Here is a 19941-nt window from a genome sequence, read left to right as displayed (position 1 = left end):
GTTATTGATTACAAAGTGCTTTACATTAACTAAATCTACAATAAGTCACAGCATTTCCCTGACAATATAATGTGGATTATTTTTAAACCCATCCTGTCAATCCTGCATCTTTCAGCGAGCACCAGCAAAGCAAATGTAATTATTTATTTCATCATTTTAATGTTGTTTTTATTACGCCACTAACAACTGTAGTATGTGTAGTTTGTAGTCAATGAGTTATTGTCTGGATGAATATTCACCTTTATGGTTTCAAACCAGCGGGACTGCTTCACTTGGTAGTAGATGACCGTCTTGTACTCATTGATCCCCTCATCTCCAGCTCCGGGGAAGATCACATTCTAGATGGCGAGAAAGAAAAGACACAAATCAAGTTATCAAACAATACGACTGTATATATGGTCATACTGGCATCGCAGCAAGTGTGTTCTAAGTGGCAGAATGATGATGGTTGAGTTCTTAGAACTGTCAAACCATCAGCACGCCTCCTGCAGCATGTGGAAAATTGACTCGCACATATTTCATCAAATGTAGTCCCTGGGGAACAAAGCTTATCTCGTAGTGGCCTTTAAAGGTCTGGATAAAGTTAATGCATGCACACCTGCCGGTTGGCTGCCAATTTTATGACAGCATTGTGAAAATAGGAAATAAATTAGAAGTACATTATTTAAGGAGGAACTGTAACTCCCGTGCAGTGAGAAGTGGAAGGAAGCCAGGCGCAGGGAAGCACACAAGCTGATGCTGACGGAACCAGCCATGTAAATGGGTCGTCCTAGTGGGTCCCCTGAGTTCTACAACGGGTCAGGGTGTGGAAGTAAAACACTACGCACCCTCCCGGGGGATTTGGCACCAGCAATTATGAGGAATAACCCCCCCCCCCCCCCCCCGCCTCCAGCCCCGCCGAGCAGATCTGAGGGAGCAGGTGCTAGCTCCAGCAACCCTTTTCCCCTTCTCTAAAAGGCCAGGATTCGTGACCGCTTCAGATTTTGGAGAGACAAAGAGGCGAAAGTGTTCGAGGTCTAGCCGCAGGTTGTGTGTGTGAGTGTGTGTGAGTGTGTGTGTGCGTGTGTGTGGTGTCGGAGAGATAAGTTCAGCATCACACATCCTTTTTGAGACAGAGGAAGGACGACTAAGCTCAAAGAAGAGACCAGAGAAGAATGGATGAGATGAGGAGGCTGCGACCCAGACGGAAAGATCTAGAGAAAAAGACCCAGAAGGTTTAACCTAAAATAAAAGAACCTTGCATCAATGTGGGCAACTTCAAGTTTTCAAGTGCCTCATGCACGCAGGCGTCTTTTTAACATTACATAAACGGCTTGATTAAAACCAAACCGACCGAAGGTTAAAGAGAAAATGTAGATGAGCGAAGATCAGACTGAAACGGGTTCAGACATTTAAATATGAGAGTTTTCTCTCATCTCAGACACAGAATTGCCTGCATGCCGATAGAAATCCAGGTAAAAGAGGAAGACTTCGACCAACTCGCCTTCATCCCTGGAGAGCAAAACAGATGAGACTGAGCTCCTCGGTGGGAAGCTGCTGAAGGGAGCTGCAGGGCCATGATACCAGTGGATGTGATCAATATCCCTTGATCACTGTTGATGGATGTCACCAACTCAAAGCTTTACATCTCGAAGGCTCCGACAGTCTTTGAAGACGCAGTTAAATGTTCCATTGACACCGAGGGAAGAGAACTGGGCAGTGAATCCGAACCGTGTTCAACCCCAAGTATCGGGGCTATCGTAGCTCCTGCAGTACGCTTAGATGGTCCTCTTTACAAATGTTGTTATTCTGAAGATTTACCGCGTTTATGCGGCTCATCATTTTGATATCGGTGCCAAATCTTGGATATCATACGAGCTCCAGACAGAGAGAGCAAGTCAAACCCGTTTGATGTACTGTCAACATGTCTACTGTAATGAACACAGTACAGCTTCTTGTAGATGACTAGTAGACTTTTTACTAGAACATGCAAATAAAACCGTATCTAACGACATATATACATGTAACAAAACCAAAGAGAACTGCACTCCAATATTAAGAAACACATTGTTGTATCTGTGCTTGTAAGATATCGAAGAAGATTCTAAAATGCTTTTTCCGTGCCTTACAAATTATACCACAAACGTAACAAAAATAATCCCTGTCTATAATGTCTGTATTGTCATTTAATTCCTGTACCGTCTCACAGAAGCCAGGATCATCACTGCCATGTGCTCCTTGTGAACTATATTTACAGTATAATCACCACTCTTCCTTCCACTTCCCATGCCCGCTGAGCCAAATCACTGATGCACTCTCAATTTAAGACGGATGTGTATAATTGAGGCAGCTAACGGTAATACCCCGCTACTCTGATTGGCTATTTACGGGAGGCCTCCCCAGGACCACCAATGTCTCATCTCAATTCGCTTCTCCATCATCAGTCCCTGCACTCTCACTCCACGAACACAGGCATACGCAGTGCCAGAAGAGCAATAACACCCGACTTTAAATAAAATACCAGATATACCATAAAGCTACTACGAGGAACTTTCTGTGACTGCAGGTCTGAGGAGGCAGCAAAGCCGGATGTGTGTACGCCCGTGATGGGAATTTGAGCTGAAGGAGTTTTGTCTGATTGAGCCGTGAAGCAGACCCGATGAACGGCCTTCAGAATAACTCGCCAACGATCCCCCTGGTGGTCTCGTTTGATTATTTTGGTCATATAGACGCATCAGTTGGAAATTGAGACGGTTTCATAACTAGAAAAATGTCCTCAATGCAAACTATTACAAGAACTGTGGCCCCAAAATCAAGACAGAGTTGATTCAAAAGTCTCTAAGTCATAAACACTACATTCAAAGACACGTGCAACACCTGCAAACCTGGAAAGTATGACTGACCGTGTTTACATGCATTCGAATAACTGGCTTAGTCGGACTGAAATCGAATTATCCGTTTCATGTGAACACCTTTGTTCGACTATGTGCGGTCCGACTACGATCCGATTAACACCCCTGGATAACTCGATCCGATCCGGTTGATAATTTGACTATCGTGGCATGTAACGGTGAATTGGATTAGGAACTGGACTTTGCGTCTTTGCGCACGCTCGAGATCCCGCCGCCCTCCTCCCTCCCATGTCGTGACCCGGAAGTCGGAAGAGTCGAAAGAGACGATAATGTCACGATTAACATCATGCAAGAATAGTCGAGGGATGTAGCTTCGCCTTGCTCTCTGTTCGCCATCTTTCTCGAAATGTTGTTGTTGTTGTTGGTTGTTGTTGGTAGTGGTGAAGAGGTCAAGCGGAAATGGCTGTATCACCACGAGTTGTAATGAAAACAGCGCCACCTATCGTATCGGATATGACATGCTTTCGGCCAATGATTCAAATTACTCACTGCCATGTATATTGGGATAACAGCAGATCCCCCAAAAGATAGCATAGTCCGACGAAAGCAAGATTCGAATTATACCATCATGTAAACGCAGTGACTGACATTTTCATAATTAATTGTAGACTTTCTTCCACATAAATATGCGACAAACAACTAGACGCGGGGAGGAAGGGATTTTTCCAACTTCATTAGCAAAGGTCATTATTTTATTGGACGTATTTTTCTCACCAGCGTAAACTTTAAAACCATGCCGCCTGTATCTGCTGTCCACATGCGTGGGTCTGTAACCGACTCCGACAAGGAAATAAGTTGATTCCTGCAGCGGTGAGCGAAACTCAATGCCAGTCGATCAACAACAAGGAACCAATATTGCATTCTGTCATTTTTGCCGGCTGGCAAAGGTGTCGAGTCGTGCCCGTGTATCACTCTGCTTTATGGGAGCGCTGGTCAGTTACGCAACGTGCTGAGCTGTGTGAGATTAAAGAAAGCCCGCTATAAAGAAATCCTGCTATCTATATATACATCACAGACTCTGAGAGAGCGATCAGCTACAGCGCTTGTGTCCTGAATGCTGAGACTGAGCTGAACCCGTGTGAAATACAAAATAAGGAAGTTAACATTCCTCCGCCGTACCTCCAGTTTCTTGCCGTCCTCGTCGTAAACGGACATGATCACCTCAACATTTTTGGGCTTGGTCTTGCTCCCCTTGTCGAAATCCCCGAGCGCCAGAGTCACGTAGATGTCGTTTCGCACATCGCCTTCAGGAAACAGAAACACGGCGGTCAGATGGGAGGACAGCTTCACTTTTTAAAAAGGTTTTCCAGAGCTCATGGTTCACCCTTCAGATTATATAATAATTATTATAATAATAACAACAATACTGCAGAATTCATTCCATCTTAGGTGGCGTAAGAACATATCTGTCACCATATAATTATTGGGAGACTTCAGTCCATTAAGTAACTAATGTCTCCATAAAACCTTGATGGAGTATGATATGTCCTGTTCTCCCCAGCTCACATGCTGTAAAATAGTAGCTCTTAATTCGAATTCACTTTCTGAATGAATGATTCAAATCAAATAAGTAATACAAAAGCGTGCAGAGACAGGCAGCAATGGTAAAGCTTTTTTTTTTAAACACCTGGCATGATGATCTCAGGAAAGCCCATCTTGCGAGCCACAGCTGTCGATCGGTCCACCAGGTGAGGGAAGTCCTTCCGTATCTGGTGGATGTCTCCGGGAAGCAGCTTCAGAGTCACCCACAGGCCTGGAGATGAATCCGAGGTAACGAGGTCAGGGGTCGAGATAACGTCGGGAGAGCAAACTGCCCCAGGGGAACACTGAGGAGAGATTTATTCTTGTGCTTCCAACCGCTCCAAGGCAAAAATATACGAGCTGCCCTCAGGGATGTGCTTAGGAAAGCACGACCACAACTATAGAGCCTGTATCTGGTGACATGGAGGGGTTCTGTTAATGTGGTAAACAACGACATATCTATTTCATGTTATTTCTTGATGGTTGATGCTGGTTTGACATCTGCAATACCACCTGTACATGAGCACCTTTGATCTCCTTTGTGGAAGCTCTCTACTTTATGACTCGACTTAACTCTTTATTGTTACACTAATTGCAGAAATAGTCACACAATAAAAATGTTTTCCATAAACAAACTGAAACATTGTGCACTAATTAAACAATTTTTTTATTATATATATATATGTGTGTGTGTGTGTGTGTGTATATTTCTGTTCTACTGCCAAATTCCTAATAACATCCGCAATGCCTTCAGACTTCAATTTTAAGCACTTTATATTTAAATATAAGAATAAACTACATGTATTGAAGAATATTTAGCTTGTGCAGTTATTCCCAGACTTATATAATTGGTCTTGGAAAGACCTGAGAGTGCAAAGCTTCAGAGGAAACCTCTGTGGCTGTGAATAATTCTGAAACAAAAGGGCCTTCAGGGGGCTTTCGTGGGTCATATTTCCTAACAATTTAACACCAGCGACAGCCCCCGCTTTCTCCCGGTTGGGAGGAAAGCTTCTTTTCTGCGGACACTGCACGGCGTGCCGGCTTCGGCTCTGTAACCACACTCCCTCTAAATACTCTCTCAGGATCACAAAGCAGCGTCGGCACATACCTCTTAACAAGACTGAAAATGACCACAAAAAGAGGGTGGGGGGGGGTCCCAATTATGTAAGTCGTCCTGGAGTGTGCCTTTTCACAGGCCACTAAAGTGAGTGGTGTCTGTGAACCCTGAGGCCTTATTCACTTTCGCTTTACAGGACCCGTATTGTTATGAGTGACACATCCCTCACGAGCCGAGCTGGAAGCCTTTTGATATGCAAGCGTGACCGAAACAGATGCTCCTCTCAGTCTGGGTCGGAGCAGATCTGACATTTATCCAAGTACATCTTCATAGGGCATGACAATACCACGGAGGCTGTCATGTTGTCCCCACCCGCGCAGCACAAATCCCTTAGAAGGCTAATGCTGTTCTTCTAACCGAAGATGTCAACTCAATGATAAGACCCAGTCTTTGCAGAAGACTCACCAGCTTAATTAACAGCTGGATTACATACATCCTGTAGTCATGGTGATGGGGGCAACTATTTATAGGAGGAGCAGTGATTTATAGTGTGAGCTCTCAACAAAGCATTATGTTCTTATTAACAAGATGAACAGTTTCAACTCCCATCCAGTAAATTGGGGTTACTGGTACTTTGTACAAAGACATCTCAAAGTCAAGTATAAAAGATGATGAAAGCAGTAGAGCAAGTAGAGTAAACTGTTGTTAAGATTAAATATCATATTAACTTCTAACCATAATTAGAATCCCTCCTTGTAAGGATTTATTTAAATATTTAGTAGAGATGAAAGGTGAATAAAGAACTTTTTTTTCCATAGGTAATAGCACTTCACAATAGTATGCCGTTAAAAATCAATGCTGAATGTAAGCGGAGGGAAGAGCGCACTCTACAACCACAAAAGTGTTTCCTAATAATAAAATAGAAATGGCTGATGTTACACTCCTCAGATTCCTGTAAAGGGCAAAATATGCCAAAACACAGATTTATAGAATTAAAAACCAGGGGATTTCATCAGTGTTATGAGTTTGGCATCCCCGTTCTTAAAGGGGATCTTCGCTATTTTTCAACCTGGACCCTAAGTAACTAATGGGGACAACAATTATTGAAAGTGGTCCAGGACTCAACATCAATTTACATCCACTAAAAGCATATCTTCCGATTGGCTGCTGCCGTCTGCGTCGCTATCCCTCAATATTGAACCATTGAAAAATGTTGTGGCATGAGTCAGTCACACATTTTATGAATACAAGTCTGATAGTGGGAACAGTTGCCTCCTTGGCCCCGGCTCTTGTGTCTGAACCTTGCACGGTACCTTGGCCCTTGTGGTTGACTTCCTTGGCGGTGATAACTTTGTTGATGACTGTCTGGAGGAAGTCGTTCTCCCCGGCCACCCTGGGTGAAAAAACGGGAGATGTTGAGCTGCTTGTGGCAAATGGTGTCATCCAACGCTGGCATGCAGTAGTAGTAGTAGTTGTAGTAGTAGTAGAAGAAGAAGAAGAAGAACAAGAACAAGAACAAGAAAAAGAACAAGAACAAGAAGAACAACAAGAACAAGAAGAACAAGAACCAGAGTGATGCTTGTGAGGAGAGGAGTGGGATGAAAGAGAGACGGGGGAGACAGAGAGAGATGCGAATGCCATGACAGACACAAAGCTGCTTGTTAGCAGTACGCAGGGAGGCAGGATGGGGAATGGAAGAAACACTCAGAGAAATCATCGTTTGGGAAATGATGCCCCGTCAGCATTTATAGTGCCACTGGAGCAGTGGGAAAGTGGCCTTTAAATGTTTTCAAAGAGGGGGAAACGTCTTACTCTGCAGCGTACACTCCAGACTGAACGTGATCCGGGAGAGCAAATGTAAAATAGAACGTTGTGTTTTGTTCCCAGGAGTAGACGACAACAAAATGATCGAGCGGAGTGACGTACAGAGCCAAAGAAAGTAGCGGCCGTGATCTGGGAACGCATGTGTGGCAGCTGTGGGAGGACTGTGTGCAGTGGGCGGGGATGCCCTCTGCAGTCGAGAGGACTCGAAACAAGCAGAAGAGGTAGAGCGCGGAGGAGAAGACGGCGGTGACGGAACATTGCAGGTTCTCCCTCAAATTTGGATCCATTGTTTGAATGTATTTGGATCTGAAGAGTTGGACAGGGTGGGACATTGATGAGGTATTTAGGGCATGGGGGACAGAGGAATCGGGTTTTGTGATTCTTATCAACTAGTCGTCTGGAGTCTTTTTACTTAAGATGAATGGATTCAAAAAATAGTGAAAGATGAGCATTCGATTTTCCCAGAGCTTAAGATGAAGGCTTCAGATTGCTGGTTTTATCTAATTAACACAAACTATTTATAAAAGCAAAGGTGACGGAGAAAATCCTGACATTTAAGAAGCTTCCATCTGAGAATGTTTGCGTCAAAAGGCTGAAAGGATTAGCCAATTGTTCATCAATTGATTTCTGTCAATCAACTCATTGATCATTTCAGCACACGCAGAACTTTTGCTCCAAATACATTATCTAAACCCAAGTTGGTTTCATTCCAGACAACATGCCAGAGAATAGCTTCACTCAGTCTCCGACTCAAAATTAAGGAGTGTCTGGGACAAACGAAAGTGGCAAACTATTCCAGCACGATTTCGATCTAATACCGAAAGCCATCTCCATTTCTGTTTGGATGCCAGGAGTCTGTCCGAATTACAGTCATACCACCCGTAGATGGCTCCAACCATTCCTGCCTCTGCTGGGCGGTGGACCCAAGTCAAGATTTAGTGGCATATATTCACAGTTGGACGTGGCCTTGTACGACCTGTTCCTTCTCACGCTAGAAGGCTCTAATTTCCATGATTTATGCACGGCGATAAAACTGTTAAGTGAGGTGATCTGCCAGCTAAACTGCCTGAATCTGAAGCCTTTCCAATTATGCAGGAAATTACGTGAAGGAAAAGGTTACTCCGGCTCCGTACGCAGTCCCTACAAGAATGGCAGCAGTTAATGAGATTGCCTTAATTGAGTCGGCGGGGAATAGGGGAGCGTGCACTGTCTTATAACCTTTGCTAATCAGGTGTCGATAATTAAGGACGTAAAAAATTAAATGAACTACAACTGCTGCGCCCTTTTGACACACTGCACACTCAAAACAATGTAAATAAGTGTAAGCGCAGAACTGTATCCACTTTGCTATTTTAGGCAACATTTTCCCAAGCTTAAAGGGAACTCCATGCTCCCTGAAGGGTGATCGGGATTTATATTTTGCTGCTGAACGATCCACTTACGGCTGAAACGGGATAAAGTGCTGCTTGTCTTCATCGTCCGTTTTGCCCATTATGATGTCAGTGACATCCATTACTATGGGAAGACAAGGAGAGAGGGTTAAAACATTCTTCAGACCTGCAGAGTATAGCGTGGCCGTGAAAGCGCAGCAGATGACTGCATGGCGAAGACACATCGGGGGGTGAGGGCAGCCAATGTTGGCTCTTCTTCATGAGCACTAATTAAGGCAGATGCAGGGGCTACGAGACACACTTAATGTGATAAACCAGTTAAACGCGTAACTTAACATGCCCATTACATCTTGTTTTGTTGACCTCCAGTGTTTTAACTTCTCACCTCGCTGCATTACACGTGTATTCCAGGACCCTGTGATACACTTCTGAGTTATGACCACTGCTGGCTCTGATTGGCTGAACCCAGCATGAAGCGTTCAACCAGAGAGGAAGCCAAATGCTTCTTTTTAGTCTGCCGTTAAGTAGGGATGGCAATTTAAATGTAAAAGAAAAATTCGGACCAATGGCCGACCCTCTTCAACCGATTATAAATCCATAATTTACCGACAACCGAGTACCTAGGTCACCCGTCTGGAAGAGTTATGCCCAATTAATTCTTCTGCAGAAGAGTTCCTGCAGAGCCGGCGAGATGGTTAGCAGAGCTCGCAGAGAGACGAGTACCTCGCAACCCCGCTACAACAAGAACAACCGTATTAAGTCGAGACACAGGAGCTCCTCCTCAGGACCAAACCCTTTCATCATTCATTTTCCAGCCACGGAATTGTGCCGAGACAAATTCACATGGAACTTTTGCATCACACCTATCAAATACACAGGGCCGAGGCAAAGAAATGGCATGCTGCACGCAACCCACCGCAGGATGATGTATGCTCGGTGTGCGCAAGAGGTGGCGCCAGCATGCACAGAATGCATGAGTGCAGGCGCATAAACGATGAAATAAAGGGTTACGTTCTCGCGGTGACTGCAGCAGTGGGCAGTCACCATTTTTTGTCTGTGAAGGAAATGCTACAAATCCTGAAGGCCCAAACTAAGTTTAACCCCAAAGGGGTAGCAACAACTTCGGCCCGGGTTCATTTAAGGTGAGCAGACATTCCGAGTGGACCGGCTATTCCCATTGTAGCGGTGTGATGCAATACCTCTGGAAAAATTAATCTAGTGTTTCTAAGCCTAAAAAGGTGCATTAACACTTTTGATATTTGCACTTCAACCAGCAGAGCCAGACACCACAACAAGAAACCCGTTCTTGAATCGGCTCCAACTGAATTGGCCGCGAGACGGAGCGAATACTCACAGTCACTGGAGCTGAGTTTACAGCACCGTTATTCTATTATTACCCAACGGGCCACATGTCAGCCATTTAAAGCCCATTATGACGGTGGCTTAAAAAAGTGAATCTCAAAAATCTGGCTTTCCATCTTGCCGTGTACTGCGGCAATGATGCTGATGTCTAAAGATAGGTCTTCATAATTCAGGCCGTCATGTACCTTCTGTTCAAGTGGCGGTGGGGAAAAAAAAGACTGCTCTGCTGTAGAACAGCGGGCAAAACGCCAATCTAATTAGTTTACACCTGGCAGCGTGCCAACAGGAGCTGAATCTAACGCCAATTCTTCTTTCCACTTTGGCTCGGTACCTATGATTTTTTTTCAAAATACATTTACCCATCTGGCCAAAGACTTCCAACACCGATCTCATGCACAAAAGGGATGTATATCCCTGCAGAGCCACAGCTACGAAGTTCAAAGGTAATCAGTGTTACACGGTACCCTCCGACAACAGCAACACGACTCGTACTTTGCAGTTTATTTTTGGACTACCAGGGCATCGCTGTTTCGCCGTGTCGACTGCTTTACCTGCAACTCCAAAGGGCCTCCTCAGACCCGACGTCAGCTTCTTGGTGTTGTTGTCTCTCAGCTCCATGCGCCCCACTCTGACAATCTGACACACAAAGCTGATCTTCTCTCTCTTCAGATCCTCGCTGCCCAAGTCCTGGGGAGGGAAACAGAAGTACACAAAAGTTGTTAAAATACTGCTGATGCTGTTGCCTGAAGAGTCAATAGCATTGACGTTCACGGTAAGACAAATCAAAAACCATTACAATCAGGTCGTATATATTTGCCCCTTTTTTCCCGGGCCACGGCAACGCTAGGGTGCACAACACAAACTCATCGATCAATGGCTCCTTCTTGGGTGAAGATGAGTTTGTATAAAAAAGGGGAAACTTTTCACCACAAATTGCTTCAGAAACATCTTGGAGTGTGACCCCAGATCCGTGTCCTGTGGGCAATAAATTCAGAAATGTGCAAAGTGCTCCCGGTGGGTGCACGCTGACCCCTGCTGCCCTTGGCCTTCCATTAGATAGAGGTGGCTGCCTTGGTAAATACATACAGCGAGCCAAGCTCTTTCTGAGAGCTTAACAAATAGAGGCTCTGCAAACAGGCGCCCACAGGCCTCATAACACGGCTGGATAAACATTGGACTACCACAGGCGAGCGTGCACACACACACACACACACACACACACACGGAAGCAAACACACATACCGTGAAGACAGCCCGCAGGTTATGAAGCTGGTCTATGTCTTTCACCAGACCTGAACTTGACCATTTCACCAGGTAGTTTTCACTGAGGGAGAGATCACAGAAAAGAAGCATGAAATACAACCATTACAATGTGTTCAGCATTGATACATCTATGATACAGTGAATTACAGCATTAACATAATGAAACTATAACTATAAAACTATTATTTCCTTCAAAGCTGCGGAAGATTGAATTTGAATCTGCTCTACTTGCCATAATTTGCTGACACAATCCTAGAAACAATAGAAAATCCATGTGAAGCAGACGGCTGGTCGTGTGTGTTTTTGTGTGTGTGTGTGTGTGTGCACCTCTGCGCGCACATGTATGTGTGAGTACATCAAAAACAATCTCGACAAAATCTGGTCCATACAGGACATTCATTTCAGTTGTGAAGGGAACATCTAAACCAACATCACATCTAAAAATACCAACTGTCACGATTGCTATGAATAGAAACCCGACTGTGTGTGCGAGAGTCGACTACAGAACACGAGTGTATAGTTCAGACGGCGGTTCAAGCACAAGTGCTTCAACACACAGAAACTTGGAATTCAACCGTCGGTGTGACAATAGAGGTCAAAATGAAATATTGCACACATGGCCTAAAAACCCAATTCCTAGACAGAACTTGGTTTGTGAATGAGCGAAAGAGGGTAAGAGAATAAGCACACATGGCTTTACCTGATGAACTTGGAGTCCACTGGGTCGTAGAGAGACATGAGGACCTCTGCGTCCTCCCCGATCTTACACACCACATTCTTCAGAGTCACGAAGAGGGCAAAGGCTGGCGTGGAGGCAAACTTTGCTTGCCTGCTTAGATCAATATTCTGCTTCTGAGACTGTCAGAGGGTGGGGACAAAAATATTGCATTTAATATCGGGCATTCTTCTCTCGCGTTTCGTCACATGCAGGTAACTTCAGGCCTGTGGCGTTTAAACAATGAGGGAAAAGATCCAAAGGTCCCCGGGACGACATCAGCGTATGAAGAAGGGGATTCTGTGTGTGCGGTGAACAACTGCACACCGAACGTCAGCCACGACCTATGTGCGTTTGTGTAATATCAAAAGACAAGATTTAACTGGCACTGGCATAAAAACACGTTGATAAAAATCCGCTTGATCTCCAGAATTGCATCTACAGTAAAAAACGTGAACTCGTTCCTTGGACGGCCTTGAGAAATAAGCTGGGGCCACATCATTAATATTTATCACGGTGACCTGGACACTCTGTTATTGCCCATGCATATGCAATAGGGACCTCTGGATGAGATGGTCACACAAGATGAGACCACATAACTGCAGGGCACTTGGCATCTGACACTCCCACATACTGCCAACTGACAATAAGGTGAGGGATGCCGCTGATACACCAAGGAAAATAGACCGGGAGTCTGCCTGAGTTCCGGACTTTCTGAAGTAGCAGTCAAGTGTGTTTGTGTACCAGCAGCTGCCCCATTTTCCCCACTTTTATACTGAAATTGGGTCAAAACTCCATTTTAGACTGAACTGCAGCGGTACTTCGTGAGCACTCCTCTTGCCTTGAAACAAACTGTCCGTTTGTTTGATATTGTAAGAGGCTGAGCATTTGCTGCTTGACAGGAGTCAGTCAAGATCTCTTTCATAAGCAAAGCAGCACAATACTTTATGCAATCATGTAACCGACTGAGGCAAATTATCCTCATTCACGGTTTACGAAGCGGTGGGTATAGTGGCACACGTGAGCAACTCAATCGCACAAAGGAAGGACAGCTAATGTCACGCTGGCTTTTTGGACAAATTAAAAATGTGGCCTTATGACACATTGACAAAGTCAGTCGAGTTTATCAGCGAGGCACCTCGAGTGCCTGGACCCCAGTGGACAGAAATCCATTCAAAAGATTCTGGTGTTTCAGTCTGCATACAGTGATGGACCAACTTTGACATCATTAGAGCCACACTGCCAAATATTTGCCATCTTTGTAGTTGGGGATGGCGGAAATCCTGTTATCTCAAACAGTCATTGTTTATGAAGAGCCGTAATGCACCTTCCTCCTCCTCTTTTTCCCAATGCAAACATTTTGACTGCGTGTTAGATTTTGACTGAGATTCAATGCGGCAGAAAGAACAAGAACAGGGAGTGACCACATAACATCACTGCAGATGGGCTTTCACTCATCTTCGTTCCACTGGATAAAGACCGGCAGGTTCAGGTCCTTTCTATCTTTACCCTCTCTTCTTGAATCCGGTCCTCGATTTGTTTGGAGGCCGCCTCGTGAGCTCTGAACAGGCTGACGGTGCTGGTGAGCTCTGGGTCCAGTATGTTTCCATCTTGGTCTCTGACCACCAGATCCAGATCCAAGTACCTAGCACAAAAATGACGGAGGGTTAACGAGCGCCAAAACCCGTCAATATGAGAATATCCAGTAGAGTACCGTAAAACACAAGGAGAATGTCCCCTACTTTATTCATCTCTTTCTTCTATAGAGGGTGTAAACACAGACGACAGCATGCTGCCAACATCCATCCAGACTATATATTTCATCGACTTGTGAATTCCTGCTCCTGCTGAGGCAATGCCATTTCTCTGCATGCCCAACGGTTTGAAGTTTCATCACAGGAGGAGAATGGAAATTCACAATTTTCATTTTCAACCGATTTTCGAGGCTCGCTGCAAATGCAGCAAGAGCTGTCATTTCATGATGGAACACAGGATGGTTTGGTGAAGCTAAACCCCTCCAGTTTGTCCTCGAGCTAAGTGAGGACCTACCTGTCATTTCCTATTAACTGACACAACTGACCTATTTCCAATAGAAGATATAAGAGATATATAAGCTGTGGGGACGGGAGGACGAGACTGGAAGCCTTCTGAAGACCGGATGCTCACTTGTTGCCGTAGTCGATCTTGGAGGTGACTTTCTGCTTGAGCTCGGAGAGCTCGTCCTGCGGTAGGGTGCCGGACAGGATCTGGGAACGCCATTCGATGAGGCTGTAGATCATGTCACGGACCGAGTTGAACATCTCCCGTCTGTCGCCCTGAAAGCGGAAAACAGACGGATGAACACGTGCGAAGCTTTGAACATCCATGTGCACGTGTGTGTGAACTGTTGACGAGTAAGAGGTCATGATCACGCCGGTAAGTCACACCGCAGCCAATCAACGGTCTTCATTATTAAGATCCGGTGGAATCTCCTTGGGCGGAATTCAACCAAAATAATTTGCATATCAGAGCCGGACCAATTCTGCATTTTTTAAGGCTACAAATTCCGTCTACTGTGTGAAAACGCTTATACAAATCATGTTAAGTGTTGTAAGATAAACCCCAAAATATTTTTTTTATACTAATAGTTCTCTCACAAAAACTACTTAAATGAAGTAAATCATTATAAATTAAATAAATCAAGTAACTCAAATTAGGAAAAACAAGATTCAAATAAATAGCATTTCAGCCTCTTAATTAATATACACCTTAAATAGTACATACAGGACTGTCTCAGAAAATTAGAATATTGTGATGAAGTTCTTTATTTTCTGTAATGCAATTAAAAAAACAAAAATGTCATGCATTCTGGATTCATTACAAATCAACTGAAATATTGCAAGCCTTTTATTCTGATTTATTGCTGATTATGGCTTACAGCTTAAGAAAACTCAAATATCCTATCTCTAAATATTAGAATATCATGAAAAAGTATACTAGTAGGGTATTAAACAAATCACTTGAATTGTCTAATTAACTCGAAACACCTGCAAGGGTTTCCTGAGCCTTGACAAACACTCAGCTGTTATAAATCTTTTTTTACTTGGTCTGAGGAAATATTAAAATTTTATGAGATAGGATTTTAGAGTTTTCTTAAGCTGTAAGCCATAATCAGCAATATTAAAAGAATAAAAGGCTTGCAATATTTCAGTTGATTTGTAATGAATCCAGAATGCATGACATTTTTGTTTTTTTAATTGCATTACAGAAAATAAAGAACTTTATCACAATATTCTAATTTTCTGAGACAGTCCTGTACATGGTTAAACAAAAGTCAATACTGATTTATCTGTAGAAGCTAAAAGCCAGAGTGTTTGTTTCCCCTCTACCATCTATACATTGCCTTATCACAGCCAACATGTGTGTGTGTCCAAGTGTGCGTTTCCACTGAGCGGTGGACAGCCGTGCTTACCACATACAAATCCCTCCATATTGTCGCCCACTCCCGCAGTGTGGTGGTGACCTCCTGGACCAGGGGCAGCTCAGTGGGAATGACCGTCTCCTTGTGCCTGCCGTGACAGTGAAAACATTTCCAACAGTGACTCTGGGCCCTCCACACAGTCTGCATGAAACACACTGCCTGATATCAGAGTAAAGTCAAAGTTGTTTCATATCCTTTCGTTAGAATTCTGTGAAAAATATTGTTTTCCGCTGAATCAAAGACTTTGAAGTTTGGGTGGGTTTCTTATCTTTTATGTGAAAGACAGATCCAAAGGAAACAGTCTCACATGTTGTGCTACAACAACAGACCCATCTGATGTCACATCTTATCACATCTTATCAACCAGAGACTTTTGACTGACAGAACACAAGACTCTGCTTTCATACATACAGCTACTCCCTCAGTCGGATAATAAATATGTATCCTCATACATAGGGTTGGGCAATAGGACAGTATATATACTGTGAGACGGTACAAATCTGACCGCCAGTAGGGATTTGGCAATTATTTTTGAGATTTTTAAACGACATTGAATTCAGGCCCCTATTGCTTCTCACCGGTTAACTTTCAAACCTGGAACACTTGAAATTGTTCTCAGAACAATAAAGCTCCAATTTTGAAAATAATTTGAGTCTTTTATGTTTTGAGTCTTTTGTTTTAAACTCAAGTGTTCTCTCGTGTGATTGGCAGTCGTATTGTTTGCATGGAAGCTTCACTGTAGTGCAGTATGGTTATTGTATGAGTTGATGTGCTGTGATGTATCCCGTTACCCGGATATAAAATTGTATATGATGTAATAGAAGACGTTGGTCGTACAGACCAACATGTACTTGCTTCTACTCAAAGAAAATAAAAGAAACCATGTCATTCAAAAGTGAGAGTGGATAAGCACTAACCCATTGCCCTCGACCGTGGCCTCTTTCAGGTGGACGTAACAAGCAGGAAATATGCCCTGGAAGAGGAAGAGATCACACCGCGTGCAGCATTAAAGTAGAACCGGGTCAAGTGGAAGCTGGGAAGAGCCAATGGATATGAATATGCGTGTGTGAACCCTCGTTTGCTGGCCACTCACCTTTTTGGATCTTCTCCTCAGCCGATGCCCTCTGTACCAGTCTAATGGAGAACAGAGTTGTGTTACACGTACGCTGCTTTTATCCATACGCATCGCACGAGAGGAATGCAAATCAATAAAAGCGGCACTTGATTAAACTCGTGTTAATCAATATATAATAAACAATGACATTACAGTTGATATACAGATGCTGTGTTAATTTACAAGAGACACACACACAGACACATATACTTATATTTACACACATATATATATACATAAATATATACATATTCAATTCAATTCAGTTTCAATTCAGTTTATTTGTATAGCCCAATTTCACAAATTACAAATTTGTCTCGGAGTGCTTTACAATCTGTACACATAGACATCCCTGCCCCAAAACCTCACATCGGACCAGGAAAAACTCCCAAATAACCCTTCAGGGGGAAAAAAAGGGAAGAAACCTGGAGGAGAGCAACAGAGGAGGATCCCTCTCCTAGGATGGACAGGTGCAATAGATGTAATGTGTACAGAAGGACAGATTTAGAGTTAAAATACATTCAATGAATATGACAGAGTGTATGAATAGTTCATAGTAGGCATATTCCACGATGGAGACCTCCACGATCCATCAGGCAGATGGCGGTGGGGAGGAGGGCGGAGTCTCAACAGGACAGTGGCGTAGTCATGAGCAGGAATTCCGACCCAGACGATCCATCAGGCAGATATCTATGCCGTCTCATAGGGTCCGATGACCCCCATGAGACGAAAGTCGCGCGACTTCCGGGGAGAAAGCAGAGTTAGTAACGTGTGATTGAGAGATGAAAATTCATCCTTAAGGAGAGAGGAAAAAAAAAAAAAAAAAAGTGCATCCTAATACGTCCCCTGGCAGCTATAAGCCTATAGCAGCATATCAAGGGGCTGGACCAGGGCAAACCTGATTCAGCCCTAACTATAAGCTCTGTCAAAGAGGAAGGTCTTAAGTCTACTCTTAAACGAGGTGACTGTGTCTGCCTCCCGGACTGAAATTGGAAGCTGGTTCCATAAAGAGGAGCTTGATAACTAAAGGCTCTGGCTCCCATTCTACTTTTTAAGACTCTAGGAACTACAAGTAGTCCCGCATTAGTGAGCGAGCTCTCTAGTGGGGCAATATGGTACGACAAGCTCCTTAAGATATGATGGAGCATCACCAATCAAGGCTTTGTAGGTTAAGAGAAGAATTTTAAAAGTGATTCTTGATTTTACTGGGAGCCAGTGCAGAGCAGCTAGTGCAGGAGTGATGTGATCTCTTTCTTAGTTTTAGTGAGAACACGAGCTGCAGCATTCTGGATCAACTGGAGGGACCTAAGAGATTTATTAGAGCAGCCTGCTAATAAGGAGTTGCAGTAATCCAGTCTCAAGTAACGAGCAGCGTGAACCAATTTTTCTGCATCTTTTGAGACAAGATGTGCCTGATTTTGAAATATTCGTAGATGAAAGAATGCAGTCCTTGAGATTTGCTTCGTGGGAGTTAAAGGACAAGTCCCGATCAAAGATAACGCCAAGATTCTTTACAGTGGTGTTGGATGCCAGGGCAATGCCGTCTACAGAATCCACATCACCAGATAATTGATCTCTGAGGTGCTCAGGGCCGATTAAAATTACTTCGGTTTTGTCTGAGTTTAACATCAAGAAGTTGCAGGTCATCCATGTTTTTATGTCTTTAAGACATGCTTGAATTTTACAGAGTTGGTTGCTCTCCTCTGGTTTTATCGATAAATATAGTTGAGTGTCATCTGCATAACAATGAAAGTTTATATACTTATATATATACACACACAAACACACATATATATGTTTATATATATACACATACAAACATATATACATATATTTTTATATAAATATATATATATAAAACATCTGTATGGTTCACTTTTTACCAACTTTTTCAACACTTAACAAATGGCAGTATTATTAGTATTAATACAGCCAGATATTAATGAAACTACATGGAGCCGTCATAGCATTGATTATACACTATGAGGCCTTTAGTCTGCATCTGACCAGAGGATACATAGGATGAGCAGCTGTAGAGTTGCATAACTTTACAGACTGTCTGCCTTGGAGACAAAGAAATGAAACATTTCACTTCTGGAATCATCTTTTTCTTCTTTTTTTTTTTAAAGCTGAAGACTTTAAGTCTCAAAAGCTCCGCCACTTGACGCCACTCGCTGTGAGCGCTGCGCAGCGCATTGCGTGCAGACAGCTTGACACGGAGCAGCGCGTGCGCTCTGATCGCGCGCTCTTTTAATGAAGTATTGATACAAAAAATATGCTAAATAATATCGTGTTTAACGTACGGGTACTTTGTTAGTATCGCTACACCGTGCAGCGTGACAGCAGTAGATGTAGCGGACTAACATTCAAGTTAACCTGAACCCCCTAAACGCTGTCGACATCTGAACGCTGATTGGCCGAGACGCGACACGTCCCATCAAAGATGTTTTATTGGGAAGAGCACCACATCACATTTTCTCCGTGTCCCACTCCAATCTCATAAACGCCGGCCGGCCAGTTGACCCCCCCCCCCAAAACAAAAACTCTTCGGATCTACACGATTCACTTGGATGACCTATTTTGATTTTAAAACGGTGAATTTCACCGAAAGGTGACAAGTTTGCAGGTATATATCTATATATATATACATACATACACATTACATCTATATACATACACATATATATATATATACATACATATATACAGTGCATCCGGAAAGTATGCACAGCGCTTCACTTTTTCCACATTTTGTTATGTTACAGCCTTATTCCAAAATGGATTAAATTCATTATTTTCCTCAACATTCTACACACAAAAACCCATAATGACAAAGTGAAAACTGTTTTTTGCAAATGTTTGCACATTTATTAAAAATAAAGAACGAAAACATGTACATAAGTATTCACAGCCTTTGCTCAATACTTTGTGTGTAGAATGTTGAGGAAAATAATGAATTTAATCCATTTTGGAATAAGGCTGTAACATAACAAAATGTGGAAAAAATAAACGCTGTGAATACTTTCCGGATGCACTGTACATACACATATATATATATATCATATTAATATTTCGACCTTATTGAACACATGAGGTTCCAGAGATAACAGGAAAATAATGTCCAACATTGGCATGTCAGTGCTGATCACGCGTGTCATCAGTAAGCATGTGCTCACCTTCGTGCGTCTCAAGTATGTGCACTGTGTCTCCGATCTGCAGCGACAGCTCCTCCTCTCCTCGGGCATCATAGTTATAGATTGCTGGAGGAAGATGGGAGAGGACAATATAAGAGGAGATATTACAGGAGAGGAGAAAAAAGAAAAAAAGGCAATAAAGCTCTGCG

The 19941-nt window shown here is 43.3% G+C and overlaps 1 protein-coding gene across 2 annotated transcripts in view; it reads right to left on the bottom strand.

Annotated features, from left to right (window-relative positions):
* The window catches only part of dock1 (dedicator of cytokinesis 1), a 164511-nt gene that overhangs the window by 127238 nt on the left and 17332 nt on the right, over nucleotides 1–19941 (bottom strand). For both annotated transcript variants that reach the window (XR_008833447.1, XM_056429061.1), the window contains exons 2-15: nucleotides 19775–19858; nucleotides 16578–16618; nucleotides 16402–16457; nucleotides 15476–15572; nucleotides 14191–14339; nucleotides 13534–13669; nucleotides 12010–12167; nucleotides 11289–11370; nucleotides 10598–10733; nucleotides 8736–8808; nucleotides 6783–6862; nucleotides 4519–4644; nucleotides 4011–4135; nucleotides 240–338 (exon numbers count right to left, since the gene is read on the bottom strand). Coding sequence is in view for 1 of the 2 variants with exons in the window: in XM_056429061.1 (XP_056285036.1) it covers nucleotides 240–338; nucleotides 4011–4135; nucleotides 4519–4644; nucleotides 6783–6862; nucleotides 8736–8808; nucleotides 10598–10733; nucleotides 11289–11370; nucleotides 12010–12167; nucleotides 13534–13669; nucleotides 14191–14339; nucleotides 15476–15572; nucleotides 16402–16457; nucleotides 16578–16618; nucleotides 19775–19858 (1442 nt within the window). In the remaining variant the exon portion in view is untranslated. The remainder of the gene's footprint in view (nucleotides 1–239; nucleotides 339–4010; nucleotides 4136–4518; nucleotides 4645–6782; nucleotides 6863–8735; nucleotides 8809–10597; nucleotides 10734–11288; nucleotides 11371–12009; nucleotides 12168–13533; nucleotides 13670–14190; nucleotides 14340–15475; nucleotides 15573–16401; nucleotides 16458–16577; nucleotides 16619–19774; nucleotides 19859–19941) is intronic.

This window comes from Pseudoliparis swirei, chromosome 13 (assembly GCF_029220125.1).
Source record: "Pseudoliparis swirei isolate HS2019 ecotype Mariana Trench chromosome 13, NWPU_hadal_v1, whole genome shotgun sequence".
In the NCBI taxonomy this organism is placed as follows: domain Eukaryota; kingdom Metazoa; phylum Chordata; class Actinopteri; order Perciformes; family Liparidae; genus Pseudoliparis; species Pseudoliparis swirei.
Note: the sequence above shows the minus strand (reverse complement) of the source record. Positions and strands in the feature narration are given on the sequence as shown.